The following is a 16595-nucleotide window of genomic DNA, read 5'->3' as shown; positions in this document are numbered from 1 at the left end:
CGTCAGCTCCAACGCGCCAGCCGATTGGTCTAGCCCGTTATGGTAATTAGATAATGGGCGTGGTAAAGACCTCTCGGTGGGCGGGGGCGTCTCCAACCCCGCCAACCTCGGTCTCATGTCGATCCCGCCATCCGATTGGTCGAGCCCGTTATGCTAATGAGCAAAGTGGGCGAGGTTACAGTGTAAGCCCCACCCACCGCCCCCCCCCAAGACGGACCAATCAGCGCGCGTCTCTTTCGATTCCGCCTCTCCGCTCACCGCGGCAGGCCCAGACTTGGGCCTTCGGTTTGAAAGGTTGCGTGGGAAGAGGTGAGGAGGAGGAGGTGGTGGTGAGGAGGTGGTGAGGAGGTGGTGGTGAGTGGTGAGGAGGAGGAGGTGGTGGTGAGTGGTGAGGAGGTGGTGGTGGTGAGGAGGTGGTGAGGAGGAGGTGAGGAGGTGGTGGTGAGTGGTGAGGAGTGGTGAGTGGTGAGTGGTGAGGTGGTGGTGAGGTGGTGGTGAGGAGGAGGTGGTGGTGAGGAGGTGGTGAGGTGGTGGTGGTGGTGAGGAGGTGGTGAGTGGTGAGGTGAGGAGTGGTGAGGAGTGGTGAGTGGTGAGGAGGTGGTGGTGAGGAGGTGAGGAGTGGTGAGGAGTGGTGAGTGGTGAGGTGGTGGTGAGGAGGAGGAGGTGGTGGTGGTGAGGAGGTGAGGAGGAGGTGGTGGTGGTGAGTGGTGGTGAGGAGGTGGTGAGGAGTGGTGAGGAGGTGGTGAGTGGTGAGTGGTGAGGAGGTGGTGAGGAGGTGGTGGTGGTGAGGTGGTGAGGTCTGGTGAGGAGGTGGTGGTGAGGAGTGGTGAGTGGTGAGGAGGTGGTGAGGAGGTGAGGAGTGGTGAGGAGTGGTGAGTGGTGAGGTGGTGGTGAGGAGGTGGTGGTGGTGGTGAGGAGGTGGTGAGGAGGTGGTGGTGAGGAGGTGGTGGTGAGGAGGTGGTGAGTGGTGGTGGTGATGATGATACTACTACTGATGATGATACTGATGATGATGATGATACTACTACTACTGATGATGATGATGATACTACTGATGATGATACTGATGATGATGATACTACTGATGATGATACTGATGATGATGATACTACTGATGATGATACTGATGATGATGATACTACTGATGATGATACTGATGATGATGATGATACTGATGATGATGATGACACTACTACTACTGATGATGATACTACTGATGATGATGATACTACTGATGATGATGATGATGATGGTGGCTGCACTCTCTCTCCCACTCAGTGCAATCACCACCACCATGATCTATCGACTGCTGGATGAAGATCAGTCGTGACGATGACGATGATGATGATGGTGGTGGTGGTGGTGGTGATGTGTTCCATGGACTGGTTCTCCCTGGAAGATCAGTGGGCAGATTCCCTCACTGCTACTACTACACAGAGACTCATAGACTCACACAGAGACTCATAGACACACACAGAGACTCATAGACACACACAGAGACTCATAGACACACACAGAGACTCGTAGACTCACACACAGAGACTCATAGACTCACACAGAGACTCATAGACACTCACACAGAGACTCATAGACTCACACAGACACTCATAGACTCATAGACTCACACAGAGACACTCATAGACACACACAGAGACTCTTAGACTCACACAGAGACTCATAGACTCATAGACTCACACAGAGACACTCATAGACTCACACAGAGACTCATAGACTCACACAGAGACTCATAGACTCACACAGAGACACTCATAGACACACACAGAGACTCATAGACTCACACAGAGACTCATAGACACACACAGACACTCATAGACTCACACAGACACTCATAGACACACACAGAGACTCATAGACACACACAGACACTCATAGACACACACAGACACTCATAGACTCACACAGAGACTAATAGACTCACACAGAGACTCATAGACTCACACAGAGACTCATAGACACTCACACAGAGACTCATAGACTCACACAGAGACTCATAGACACACACAGAGACTCATAGACACTCACACAGAGACTCATAGACTCACACAGACACTCATAGACTCATAGACTCACACAGAGACACTCATAGACACACACAGAGACTCTTAGACTCACACAGAGACTCATAGACTCATAGACTCACACAGAGACACTCATAGACTCACACAGAGACTCATAGACACACACAGAGACTCATAGACACACACAGAGACTCATAGACTCATAGACTCACACAGAGACTCATAGACACACACAGAGACTCATAGACTCACACAGACACTCATAGACTCATAGACTCACACAGAGACACTCATAGACACACACAGAGACTCTTAGACTCACACAGAGACTCATAGACTCACACAGAGACACTCATAGACACACACAGAGACTCATAGACTCACACAGAGACTCATAGACACACACAGAGACTCATAGACTCACACAGACACTCATAGACTCATAGACTCACACAGAGACACTCATAGACACACACAGAGACTCTTAGACTCACACAGAGACTCATAGACTCATAGACTCACACAGAGACACTCATAGACACACACAGAGACTCATAGACTCACACATAGACTCATAGACTCACACAGAGACTCATAGACTCACACAGAGACTCATAGACTCACACAGAGTCTCATAGACACACACACAGACCTATAGACTCACACAGAGACTCATAGACTCACACAGAGACTCATAGACTCACACAGAGACTCATAGACTCAGACTCACACAGAGACACTCATAGACACACACAGAGACTCTTAGACTCACACAGAGACTCATAGACTCACACAGAGACTCTTAGACTCATAGACTCACACAGAGACACTCATAGACACATACACAGAGACTCATAGACTCACGCAGAGACTCATAGACTCACACAGAGACTCGTAGACTCACACAGAGTCTCATAGACACACACAGAGACTCATAGACTCACAAAGAGACTCATAGACTCACACAGAGTCTCATAGACACACACACAGAGACCTATAGACTCACACAGAGACTCATAGACTCACACAGAGACTCATAGACACACACAGAGACTCATAGACTCACACAGAGACACTCATAGACTCACACAGAGACTCATAGACACACACAGAGACTCATAGACTCACACAGAGACACTCATAGACACACACAGAGACACATAGACACACACAGACACTCATAGAATCACACAGACACTCATAGACACACAGAGATTCATAGACACACACAGAGACTCATAGACACACACAGACACTCATAGACTCACACAGAGACACTCATAGACTCACACAGAGACTCATAGACTCACACAGAGACTCATAGCCTCACACAGAGACTCATAGATTCACACAGAGACACATAGACTCACACAGAGACTCTTAGACTCGCACAGAGACACATAGACTCACACAGAGAGTCTTAGACTCACACAGAGACTCATAGACTCACACAGAGAGTCTTAGACTCACACAGAGACTCATAGACTCACACAGAGACACTCATAGACTCACACACAGAGACTCATAGACTCACCACTACTACACAGAGACTCATAGACTCACACAGAGACCCATAGACTCACACAGAGACCCATAGACTCACACAGAGACCCATAGATTCACCACCACTACACAGAGACCCATAGACTCACCACCACTACACAGAGACCCATAGACTCAGCATTACACAGAGACCCATAGACTCACCACTACTACACAGAGACCCATAGACTCACCACTACTACACAGAGACCCATAGACTCACCACTACTACACACAGACCCATAGACTCACACAGAGACCCACAGACTCACCACCACTACACAGAAACCCATAGACTCACCACTACACAGAGACCCATAGACTCACCACTACTACACATAGACCCATAGACTCACCACCACTACACAGAGACCCATAGACTCACCACTACTACACATAGACCCATAGACTCACCACCACTACACAGAGACTCATAGACTCACACAGAGACCCATAGACTCACACAGAGACCCATAGACTCACCACCACTACATAGAGACCCATAGACTCACACAGAGACCCATAGACTCACCACTACACAGAGACCCATAGACTCACCACTACACAGAGACCCATAGACTCACCACCACTACACAGAGACTCATAGACTCACCACCACTACACAGAGACCCATATACTCACCACCACTACACAGAGACTCATAGACTCACACAGACTCATAGACTCGCACAGAGACCCATAGACTCACTACCACTACACAGAGACCCATAGACTCACACAGAGACCCATAGACTCACTACCACTACACAGAGACCCATAGACTCACACAGAGACCCATAGACTCACACAGAGCCCCATAGACTCACCACTACCACACAGAGACTCATAGACTTACACAGAGACCCATAGACTCACCACCACTACACAGAGACTCATAGACTCACACAGAGACCCATAGACTCACCACCACTACACACATACTCATAGACTCACACAGAGACCCATAGACTCACACAGAGACCCATAGACTCACCACTACACAGAGACCCATAGACTCACCACTACTATACAGAGACCCATAGACTCACCTCCTCACCCACTCACTCACTTACCCACTCACCCTCTCACTCACTCACTTACCCACTCACCCACCCTCTCACCCACCCACCAACCCACCCACCCTCTCACCCACCCACTCACCCAGCCACTCACCCACCCACTCACTCACCCACTCACTCACTCACCCACTCACCCACCCACCGAATTACCCTCTCACTCACTCACTCACTCACCCTCTCACCCACCCACCCTTTGACTCACCCACCCACCAACCCACCCTCCCACCAACCCACCCACCCACCATGCCACCACCACCCCACCACAACCACAACCACCACCACAACCACCACCACCACCACTCCCTCTGCTCAACGTTTCTCTCGGTCGCCTTTCGCAAGCGACGGGGGCTCCTTTCGGCCCTCCTCTGCAGCTCCCTCGCCTCCCTCCTGATCCTTTCCTGGCTCCTCTCCACCTCCTCCTCCACCTCCTCATCCACCTCCTCATCCACCTCCTCCTCATCCTCATCATCATCCACCTCCTCATCATCGGCCGGTCACCGCATTGTCCAAGGAGCTCACTTTCCCTTCCCGAGATCACCGCAGGGCCTTTCGACGCCCGTAGATTCGGAAGTTTGTCGGGGCAGAGAGCTGCTTGGCGAGGTGGTGCTGGAGGAGGAGGTGGAGGAGGTGGAGGAGGAGGTGGAGGAGGTGGAGGAGGAGGAGGTGGAGGATGAGGAGGTGGTGGTTGTGGTGGTGGACAATCGGTATTCGGCGTTCGCCACGGAGATGGAGTCGGTGCTGGAGACGGCTCGGATCGCTCACAGAGTGGAGAGTGCCCCGGGGAGAGGTGAGGAGGTGGTGAGGAGGTGGTGAGGAGGTGGTGGTGGTGAGGAGGTGATGGTGAGGAGGTGATGGTGATGGTGAGTGAGTGGTGATGGTGGTGATGGTGATGGTGAGTGAGTGGTGATGGAGGTGGTGGTGAGGTGGTGATGGTGGTGATGGTGATGGTGGTGGTGGTGATGGTGGTGGTGATGGTGGTGATGGTGGTGGTGATGATGGTGGTGGTGGTGGTGGTGATGGTGGTGGTGATGGTGGTGATGGTGGTGGTGGTGATCGTGGTGATGATGATGCAGGTGATGGTGGTGGTGGTGATGGTGGTGGTGGTGATGGTGGTGGTGATGGTGGTGATGGTGGTGGTGGTGATCGTGGTGATGATGATGCAGGTGATGGTGGTGGTGGTGATGATGCAGATGGTGGTGGTGGTGATGGTGGTGGTGATGGTGGTGGTGGTGGTGATGGTGATGATGGTGATGATGGTGAGTTGGTGAGGAGGAGGAGGATTCACCATCACTCATGACTGAGTGAGTGGCTGAGTGAGTGGCTGAGTGACTGAGTGAGTGACTGAGTGACTGAGTGACTGAGTGAGTGACTGAGTGAGTGAGTGACTGAGTGAGTGAGTGACTGAGTGAGTGGTGAGTGACTGAGTGAGTGACTGAGTGACTGAGTGAGTGACTGAGTGAGTGAGTGACTGAGTGAGTGAGTGAGTGAGTGGTGAGTGACTGAGTGAGTGACTGAGTGACTGAGTGACTGAGTGAGTGACTGAGTGAGTGAGTGACTGAGTGAGTGAGTGAGTGGTGAGTGACTGAGTGAGTGACTGAGTGACTGAGTGACTGAGTGAGTGACTGAGTGAGTGAGTGACTGAGTGAGTGAGTGAGTGACTGAGTGACTGAGTGAGTGACTGACTGACTGAGTGAGTGACTGAGTGAGTGACTGACTGAGTGAGTGAGTGACTGAGTGAGTGGTGAGTGACTGAGTGAGTGACTGAGTGAGTGAGTGACTGAGTGAGTGACTGAGTGAGTGAGTGACTGAGTGAGTGAGTGAGTGACTGAGTGACTGAGTGAGTGACTGAGTGACTGAGTGAGTGACTGAGTGAGTGAGTGACTGACTGAGTGAGTGAGTGACTGAGTGAGTGGTGAGTGACTGAGTGAGTGACTGAGTGACTGTGTGTGTGAGTGACTGAGTGAGTGAGTGACTGACTGAGTGAGTGAGTGACTGAGTGAGTGACTGAGTGAGTGAGTGACTGACTGAGTGAGTGACTGAGTGAGTGGTGAGTGACTGAGTGAGTGAGTGACTGACTGTGTGAGTGAGTGACTGAGTGAGTGAGTGACTGACTGAGTGAGTGAGTGAGTGACTGACTGTGTGAGTGAGTGACTGAGTGAGTGAGTGACTGACTGAGTGAGTGAGTGAGTGAGTGACTGACTGTGTGAGTGAGTGACTGAGTGAGTGAGTGACTGAGTGAGTGAGTGACTGACTGAGTGAGTGAGTGACTGAGTGAGTGGTGAGTGACTGAGTGAGTGAGTGAGTGACTGACTGTGTGAGTGAGTGACTGAGTGAGTGAGTGACTGACTGAGTGAGTGAGTGAGTGACTGACTGTGTGAGTGAGTGACTGAGTGAGTGAGTGGCTGAGTGACTGACTGAGTGACTGACTGACTGACTGACTGAGTGACTGACTGACTGACTGAGTGACTGACTGAGTGACTGACTGACTGAGTGACTGACTGACTGACTGACCGACCGACCGACGGATCCACCACCACCACCACCACCACGACCTCACCAACAACAGGTGTCTAAATCATCTCTCTCCTCTCTCTCCCCTCCTCTCTCTCCCCTCCTCTCTCTCTCCCCCAGGCCCTCTCCCCGCAGACTCTCCCCTCCTCACCTGCATCACCACCTCACCGCCCACCTCACCGCCCACCTCACCGCCCACCTCACCGCCCACCTCACCACGCACCTCCCTGCCACCGTCACCGCCGGCCTCGCTGTGCCGTGTGAGCTCGGTGATATTTGAGCGGTCATCTCGTTTCGCCTCGCTGCCCGAGACGTTTCGGGGCGCCACCCTCCGCTGGCTGAAGCGGAGGCGGGCCGGCCTGCTGCTGTTCCACGGCCACGACAACAACAACAACAACAACAATGTCAACAACATCAACAACAACAATGTCAACAACATCATCAACATCAACAACAACAACGTCAACAACTTAAACATCAACAACAACATCAACATCAACAACGTCAACAACATCAACAACATCAACAACAACAACGTCAACAGCAACAACAACAACATCAACAACATCAACAACAACAACATCAACAACATCAACAACAACGTCAACAACAACAACGTCAACAACAACAATGAGGAGGAGGAGGGGGAGCAGACGGTGACATTGATGTCACCTGTCCAGCTGATCGGTGAGCCGGTGGGCTAGTTAGTTAGTCAGTTAGTTAGTCAGTTAGTCAGTTAGTTAGTCAGTTAGTTAGTTAGTCAGTTAGTCAGTTAGTCAGTTAGTTGGTTAGTTAGTTAGTCAGTTAGTTAGTCAGTTAGTTAGTCAGTTAGTTAGTGAGTTAGTTAGTTAGTGAGTTAGTTAGTCAGTTAGTCAGTTAGTTAGTCAGTTAGTCAGTTAGTTAGTCAGTTAGTTAGTCAGTTAGTCAGTTGGTCAGTTGGTTAGTCAGTTAGTTAGTCAGTTAGTTAGTTAGTCAGTTAGTTAGTCAGTTAGTCAGTTAGTTAGTTAGTCAGTTAGTTAGTTAGTGAGTTAGTTAGTTAGTCAGTTAGTTAGTTAGTTAGTCAGTTAGTCAGTTAGTTAGTCAGTTAGTCAGTTAGTTAGTCAGTTAGTCAGTTAGTCAGTTAGTCAGTTAGTTAGTCAGTTAGTTAGTTAGTCAGTTAGTTAGTTAGTCAGTTAGTTAGTGAGTTAGTTAGTTAGTCAGTTAGTTAGTCAGTTAGTCAGTTAGTTAGTCAGTTAGTCAGTTGGTCAGTTGGTTAGTTAGTTAGTCAGTTAGTTAGTCAGTTAGTTAGTCGGTTAGTTAGTCAGTTAGTCAGTTAGTCAGTTAGTTAGTCAGTTAGTCAGTTAGTCAGTTAGTTAGTTAGTCAGTTAGTTAGTCAGTTAGTCAGTTAGTTAGTGAGTTAGTTAGTTAGTCAGTTAGTTAGTCAGTTAGTCAGTCAGTTAGTCAGTTAGTTAGTCAGTTAGTTAGTCAGTTAGTTAGTTAGTCAGTTAGTTAGTTAGTCAGTTAGTTAGTTAGTCAGTTAGTTAGTCAGTTAGTCAGTCAGTTAGTCAGTTAGTTAGTTAGTTAGTTAGTCAGTTAGTCAGTTAGTTAGTTAGTCAGTTAGTTAGTTTAGTCAGTCAGTTAGTTAGTCAGTTAGTTAGTTAGTCAGTTAGTTAGTTAGTCAGTTAGTTAGTTAGTCAGTTAGTTAGTCAGTTAGTCAGTCAGTTGGTCAGTTAGTTAGTCGGTTAGTTAGTTGGTTAGTTGGTTAGTTAGTCAGTTAGTTAGTTCAGTCAGTTAGTTAGTCAGTTAGTTAGTCAGTTAGTTAGTCAGTTAGTTAGTTAGTCAGTTAGTTAGTCAGTTAGTCAGTTGGTCAGTTGGTTAGTTAGTTAGTCAGTTAGTTAGTCGGTTAGTTAGTCGGTTAGTTAGTCAGTTAGTCAGTTAGTTAGTCGGTCAGTTAGTCAGTTAGTTAGTCAGTTAGTTAGTCCAGTTAGTCAGTCAGTTAGTTAGTGAGTTAGTTAGTTAGTCAGTCAGTCACTCAGTTAGTCAGTCACTCAGTTAGTTAGTTAGTCAGTCACTCAGTTAGTCAGTTAGTTCGTCAGTCAGTCAGTCAGTCACTCAGTCAGTCAGGCAGTCACTCAGTCACTCACTCAGTCACTCAGAGTGAGTGACTGAGTGACTGAGTGACTGACTGAGTGAGTGACTGACTGAGTGAGTGACTGACTGAGTGATTGAGTGACTGACTGAGTGACTGACTAACTGAGTGACTGACTGACTGACTGAGTGACTGACTGACTACCTGAGTGAGTGACTGAGTGACTGACTACCTGAGTGACTGACTGAGTGACCTGACTGACTGAGTGACTGACTGAGTGACTACCTGACTGACTGAGTGACTGACTGAGTGACTGACTGCCTGACTGCCTGAGTGACTGACTGAGTGACTGACTGACTAACTGAGTGACTGACTGACTGACTGACTGCCTGACTGACTACCTGACTGACTGAGTGACTGACTGAGTGACTGAGTGACTGACTGACTGACTGCCTGCCTGACTGCCTGACTGACTGACTGCCTGACTGACTGACTGCCTGCCTGACTGACTGACTGCCTGACTGACTGACTGACTGCCTGACTGCCTGACTGACTGACTGACTGCCTGCCTGACTGACTGACTGCCTGCCTGACTGCCTGCCTGACTGACTGACTGACTGACTGCCTGACTGACTGACTGACTGACTGACTGCCTGCCTGACTGCCTGCCTGACTGACTGACTGACTGCCTGACTGACTGACTGACTGCCTGACTGACTGACTGACTGCCTGAGTGACTGCCTGACTGACTGACTGACTGCCTGCCTGCCTGACTGACTAACTGACTGACTGCCTGCCTGAGTGACTGCCTGACTGACTGCCTGAATGACTGACTGCCTGACTGCCTGCCTGAGTGACTGACTGACTGCCTGCCTGACTGAGTAACTGACTGCCTGACTGCCTGACTGACTGCCTGACTGACTGACTGACTGACTGCCTGACTGCCTGCCTGCCTGACTGCCTGACTGACTGCCGGACTGACTGCCTGACTGACTGCCTGCCTGACTGACTGACTGACTGCCTGCCTGAGTGACTGCCTGACTGACTGACTGACTGACTGCCTGACTGACTGCCTGCCTGACTGACTGACTGCCTGACTGACTGACTGACTGAGTGACTGACTGACTGACTGCCTGCCTGACTGCCTGACTGACTGCCTGCCTGCCTGACTGCCTGACTGCCTGCCTGACTGCCTGCCTGCCTGACTGCCTGACTGACTGCCTGCCTGCCTGACTACCTGACTGCCTGACTGACTACCTGACTGAGTGACTGGCTGCCTGACTGACTGCCTGCCTGACTGCCTGACTGACTGACTGCCTGCCTGACTGACTGACTGCCTGACTGACTGACTGACTGACTGCCTGACTGACTGACTGCCTCTCCCCCCTCACCCCCTCCCCCCAGACCCCACCATCTCTCTCCTGCCAGGGCTGTCTGTGACGAATCTGCAGCTGGATCCGAAGTCCGTCGTTTCGGGCACGCTCCGTCTCCGCGATAGTCCGTACCCGGACCCACCTCCTCCTCCACCCTCATCGCCCCCCTCATCCTGGACGGGATTTGTCATCCCGGCGAGCGGGAACGAGACCTCGGCGAGGGGGCAGCTCCGAAACGACGTGAATGTTGTGATGCGTGCGGAGGTGAAGTCTGGAGCGAAGGTGGGTGGGTGGGTGGGTGGGTGGGTGGGTGAGTGAGTGGGTGGGTGAGTGGGTGGGTGGGTGAGTGGGTGGGTGGGTGGGTGAGTGGGTGGGTGGGTGAGTGGGTGGGTGAGTGGGTGGGTGGTTGGGTGGGTGAGTGGGTGGGTGGGTGGGTGAGTGGGTGAGTGGGTGGGTGGGTGGGTGGGTGAGTGAGTGAGTGGGTGGGTGGGTGGGTGAGTGGGTGGGTGGGTGAGTGGGTGAGTGAGTGGGTGGGTGAGTGGGTGGGTGAGTGGGTGGGTGGGTGGGTGAGTGAGTGAGTGGGTGGGTGAGTGGGTGGGTGAGTGAGTGGGTGGGTGGGTGGTTGGGTGGGTGAGTGGGTGGGTGGGTGGGTGAGTGGGTGGGTGGGTGGGTGGGTGAGTGAGTGGGTGGGTGTGTGGTTGGGTGGGTGAGTGGGTGGGTGGGTGGGTGAGTGGGTGGGTGGGTGAGTGGGTGGGTGGGTGGGTGAGTGGGTGGGTGGGTGAGTGGGTGGGTGAGTGAGTGGGTGAGTGGGTGGGTGGGTGGATGGGTGAGTGGGTGGGTGGGTGAGTGGGTGGGTGAGTGGGTGGGTGGGTGGGTGGGTGAGTGGGTGGGTGAGTGGGTGGGTGAGTGGGTGGGTGAGTGGGTGGGTGAGTGGGTGGGTGAGTGGGTGAGGTGGTGGGTGAGTGAGTGAGTGGTGAGTGGGTGAGTGGGTGAGTGGGTGGGTGGGTGAGTGGGTGAGTGGGTGAGTGAGTGGGTGGGTGAGTGAGTGGGTGAGTGAGTGAGTGGGTGGGTGGGTGAGTGGGTGGGTGAGTGAGTGGGTGAGTGGGTGGGTGGGTGGATGGGTGAGTGGGTGGGTGGGTGGGTGAGTGAGTGGGTGGGTGAGTGAGGAGTGGGTGAGTGGGTGGGTGCGTGAGTGGGTGGGTGGGTGGGTGAGTGGGTGGGTGAGTGAGTGGGTGGGTGGGTGGGTGGGTGGGTGAGTGGGTGGGTGAGTGAGTGAGTGGGTGAGTGAGTGAGTGAGTGGGTGAGTGGGTGGGTGGGTGGGTGAGTGGGTGGGTGAGTGGGTGGGTGGTGGGTGGGTGAGTGAGTGGGTGAGTGAGTGAGTGGGTGGGGTGGGTGGGTGGGTGAGTGGGGTGGGTGGGTGAGTGGGTGGGTGGGTGGGTGAGTGAGTGAGTTGGGTGAGTGAGTGGGTGGGTGGGTGAGTGAGTGGGTGGGTGGGTGAGTGGGTGGGTGGGTGGGTGGGTGAGGGGTGAGTGGGTGGGTGGGTGGGTGAGTGAGAGTGAGTGGGTGAGTGTGAGTGAGTGGGTGGGTGGGTGGGTGGGTGAGTGAGTGGGTGGGTGGGTGGGTGAGTGGGTGAGTGAGTGAGTGGGTGAGTGAGTGAGTGGATGAGTGGGTGAGTGAGTGAGTGGGTGAGTGGGTGAGTGAGTGAGTGGGTGGGTGGTGAGTGGGTGGGTGGGTGAGTGGGTGGGTGAGTGAGTGGGTGGGTGGGTGAGTGAGTGAGTGAGTGGGTGAGTGGGTGAGTGAGTGGGTGGGTGAGTGAGTGGGTGAGTGAGGGAGTGGGTGGGTGAGTGAGTGAGTGAGTGGGTGAGTGAGGGAGTGGGTGGGTGAGTGAGTGAGTGGGTGGGTGAGTGAGTGGGTGAGTGGATGGGTGGGTGAGTGAGGGAGTGGGTGGGTGGGTGAGTGGGTGGGTGGGTGGGTGAGTGGGTGGGGGTGGGTGGGTGAGTGGGTGGGTGGGTGGGTGGATGAGTGGGTGGGTGGGTGGGTGAGTGGGTGAGTGAGTGAGTGGGTGAGTGGGTGGGTGGGTGGGTGAGTGGGTGGGTGGGTGAGTGGGTGGGTGGGTGGGTGAGTGGGTGGGTGGGTGGGTGGGTGAGTGGGTGGGTGGGTGAGTGGGTGAGTGGGTGAGTGGGTGGGTGAGTGGGTGAGTGGGTGGGTGGGTGGGTGAGTGGGTGGGTGAGTGGGTGGGTGAGTGGGTGAGTGGGTGGGTGGGTGGGTGAGTGAGTGAGTGGGTGGGTGGGTGAGTGAGTGAGTGGGTGGGTGGGTGGGTGAGTGAGTGAGTGGGTGGTGGGTGGTGGGTGGGTGAGTGAGTGAGTGGGTGAGTGGGTGAGTGGGTGGGTGAGTGGGTGGGTGGGTGTGTGAGTGAGTGGGTGAGTGTGGGTGAGTGAGTGGGTCAGTGAGTGAGTGGGTGAGGGGTGGGTGAGTGAGTGGGTGGGTGGGTGAGTGAGTGGGTGGGTGGGTGGGTGAGTGAGTGGGTGGGTGAGTGGGTGAGTGGGTGAGTGAGTGAGTGAGTGGGTGAGTGGGTGAGTGGGTGGGTGTGAGTGGGTGGGTGGGTGGGTGAGTGGGTGAGTGGGTGGGTGGGTGGGTGAGTGGGTGAGTGGGGTGGGTGGGTGGGTGAGTGGGTGGGTGGGTGGGTGAGTGGGTGGGTGGGTGGGTGAGTGGGTGGGTGAGTGGGTGAGTGGGTGGGTGAGTGGGTGAGTGGGTGGGTGAGTGGGGTGAGTGGGTGGGTGGGTGGGTGAGTGGGTGGGTGGGTGGGTGGGTGGGTGGTGAGTGGGTGAGTGAGTGGGTGGGTGGGTGAGTGGGTGGGTGGGAGTGAGTGAGTGGGTGGTGAGTGGGTGGGTGGGTGAGTGGGTGGTGAGTGGGTGGGTGGGTGAGTGGGTGAGTGGGTGAGTGGGTGGGTGAGTGAGTGGGTGGGTGGGTGAGTGGGTGAGTGGGTGTGGGTGGGTGGGTGGGTGGGTGGGTGAGTGAGTGGTGGGTGAGTGGGGTGGGTGGGGAGTGGGTGAGTGGGTGGTGGGTGAGTGGGTGGGTGGGTGAGTGGGTGGGTGGGTGGGTGAGTGGGTGGGTGGGGTGAGTGGGTGGGTGGGTGGGTGAGGTGGGTGAGTGGGTGAGTGGGTGAGTGGGGTGGGTGGGTGGGTGAGTGGGTGGGTGGTGAGTGGGTGGTGGGTGAGTGGGTGGGTGGGTGGGTGAGTGAGTGAGTGTGGTGGGTGGGTGAGTGGGTGGGTGGGAGTGAGTGGGTGGGTGGGTGGGTGGGTGGGTGGGTGGGTGGTGGGTGGGTGGGTGGGTGAGTGGGTGAGTGAGTGGGTGAGTGGGTGAGTGGGTGGGTGAGTGGGTGGGTGGGTGTGTGAGTGAGTGGGTGAGTGGGTGAGTGAGTGGGTCAGTGAGTGAGTGGGTGAGTGGGTGGGTGAGTGAGTGGGTGGGTGGGTGAGTGAGTGGGTGGGTGGGTGGGTGAGTGAGTGGGTGGGTGAGTGGGTGAGTGGGTGAGTGAGTGAGTGAGTGGGTGAGTGGGTGAGTGTGGGTGGGTGAGTGGGTGGGTGGGTGGGTGAGTGGGTGAGTGGGTGGGTGGGTGGGTGGGTGAGTGGGTGAGGGTGGGTGGGTGGGTGGGTGAGTGGGTGGGTGGGTGGGTGAGGTGGGTGGGTGGGTGGGTGTGGGTGGGTGAGTGGGTGAGTGGGTGGGTGAGTGGGTGAGTGGGTGGGTGAGTGGGTGAGTGGGTGGGTGGGTGGGTGAGTGGGTGGGTGGGTGGGTGGGTGGGTGAGTGAGTGGGTGAGTGAGTGGGTGGGTGGGTGAGTGAGTGGGTGAGTGGGTGGGTGGGTGGTGAGTGGGTGAGTGGGTGAGTGGGTGGGTGGGTGAGTGGGTGAGTGGGTGGGTGAGTGGGTGAGTGAGTGGGTGGGTGAGTGGGTGGGTGGGTGAGTGAGTGAGTGAGTGGGTGAGTGGGTGGGTGCGTGAGTGAGTGGGTGAGTGGGTGGGTGAGTGAGTGGGTGGGTGGGTGGGTGAGTGAATGGGTGGGTGGGTGAGTGAGTGGGTGAGTGGGTGGGTGGGTGGGTGAGTGAGTGAGTGGGTGGGTGGGTGAGTGAGTGGGTGGGTGGGTGAGTGAGTGGGTGAGTGAGTGGGTGGGTGGGTGGGTGAGTGGGTGGATGGGTGAGTGGGTGAGTGAGTGGGTGGGTGAGTGGGTGAGTGAGTGAGTGGGTGGGTGGGTGAGTGGGTGAGTGGATGGGTGGGTGAGTGAGTGGGTGAGTGAGTGGGTGGGTGGGTGAGTGAGGGAGTGGGTGAGTGAGTGGGTGGGTGAGTGAGTGGGTGGGTGAGTCTCTATGTATCTCTATGTATCTCTATGTGTCTCTATGTATCTCTATGTATCTCTATGTGTCTCTATGTATCTCTATGTATCTCTATGAGTCTCTATGTATCTCTATGTGTCTCTATGTATCTCTATGTATCTCTATGAGTCTCTATGTATCTCTATGTATCTCTATGAGTCTCTATGTATCTCTATGTTTCTCTATGTATCTCTATGTATCTCTATGAGTCTCTATGTGTCCCTATGAGTCTCTATGTATCTCTATGTATCTCTATGAGTCTCTATGTATCTCTATGAGTCTCTATGTATCTCTATGTATCTCTATGAGTCTCTATGTATCTCTATGTATCTCTATGAGTCTCAATGTATCTCTATGTGTCTCTATGTATCTCTATGAGTCTCTATGTATCTCTATGTGTCTCTATGTATCTCTATGTATCTCTATGAGTCTCTATGTATCTCTATGAGTCTCTATGTATCTCTATGTATCTCTATGAGTCTCTATGTATCTCTATGTATCTCTATGAGTCTCTATGTATCTCTATGTGTCTCTATGTATCTCTATGAGTCTCTATGTATCTCTATGTATCTCTATGAGTCTCTATGTATCTCTATGTATCTCTATGAGTCTCTATGTATCTCTATGTGTCTCTATGTATCTCTATGTATCTCTATGTGTCTCTATGAGTCTCTATGTATCTCTATGTATCTCTATGAGTCTCTATGTATCTCTATGTGTCTCTATGTATCTCTATGAGTCTCTATGTATCTCTATGTATCTCTATGAGTCTCTATGTATCTCTATGTATCTCTATGAGTCTCTATGTATCTCTATGTGTCTCTATGTATCTCTATGAGTCTCTATGTATCTCTATGTATCTCTACGTATCTCTATGAGTCTCTGTGATCATCTCTCTCTGTTCTCTCTCTGCAGGCTGGTCTCAGGATCCCAGTGATCATCTCGTACAAGCTGTCTACTCAGACTCCACACGGTGGTGGTGGTGGAGGTGGTGGTGGTGATGGTGGTGGTGATGGTGGTGGTGGTGGTGATGGTGGTGGTGGTGGTGGTGGAGCATCAGCTGCTGGTGGTGGACGTTCAGCAGCTGGTGGTGATGGTGGTGGTGGTGGAGGTGGTGGTGGTGGTGGAGGTGGTGATGGTGGTGGTGGTGGACGTTCAGCAGCTGGTGGTGGTGGTGGTGGACGTTCAGCAGCTGGTGCTGGTGGACGTTCAGCAGCTGGTGGTGGTGGTGGAGCATCAGCAGCTGGTGCTGGTGGACGTTCAGCAGCTGGTGCTGGTGGACGTTCTGCAGCTGGTGGACGTTCATCAGCTGGTGGTGGACGTTCAGCAGCTGGTGCTGGTGGACATTCAGCAGCCGGTGGACGTTCAGCAGCTGGTGCTGGTGGACGTTCATCAGCCGGTGGACGAGGAGGTGGAGGCGGTGGTGGGGGCGTGAGAGTGGTGGAGCTGGGTGCGTCCACCCCGCTGGCCCACTGGGCGATGCTGGCATGTGTGGTGGACGCCCTGAGGCTGTGCACGGGTGGACGACTCTCCCTGTCTCTCACCCGTCACCTCATGGTGGACGTGGATGACATCTTTGTGGGAAAAGAGGGAACGCGGATGACTGTGGAAGATGTCAAGGT

At 53.7% G+C, this 16595-nt stretch overlaps 1 protein-coding gene across 2 annotated transcripts in view; it reads left to right on the top strand.

Annotated features, from left to right (window-relative positions):
- Window positions 1-195: 195 nt before the first annotated feature.
- Window positions 196-16595, top strand: part of LOC142923454 (uncharacterized) — a 23886-nt gene continuing 7486 nt past the window's right edge. The window contains exons 1-5 of one of the 2 annotated variants that reach the window (XM_076064579.1): window positions 196-309; window positions 1279-5447; window positions 7292-7858; window positions 10644-10894; window positions 15889-16593. In XM_076064579.1, the coding sequence (XP_075920694.1) occupies window positions 4904-5447; window positions 7292-7858; window positions 10644-10894; window positions 15889-16593 (2067 nt within the window). In that variant the 5' untranslated portion in view covers window positions 196-309; window positions 1279-4903. The other variant, XM_076064580.1, reaches the window with a different exon arrangement.

Source organism: Petromyzon marinus, unplaced genomic scaffold (genome assembly GCF_048934315.1).
Source record: "Petromyzon marinus isolate PM22_M1 ecotype Great Lakes invasive population unplaced genomic scaffold, UKy_Petmar_22M1.pri1.0 PM_Scaffold_529, whole genome shotgun sequence".
NCBI lineage: Eukaryota > Metazoa > Chordata > Hyperoartia > Petromyzontiformes > Petromyzontidae > Petromyzon > Petromyzon marinus.
The sequence above is the reverse complement of the archived record's forward strand: the minus strand, read 5'-3'. Positions and strand labels throughout refer to the sequence as shown.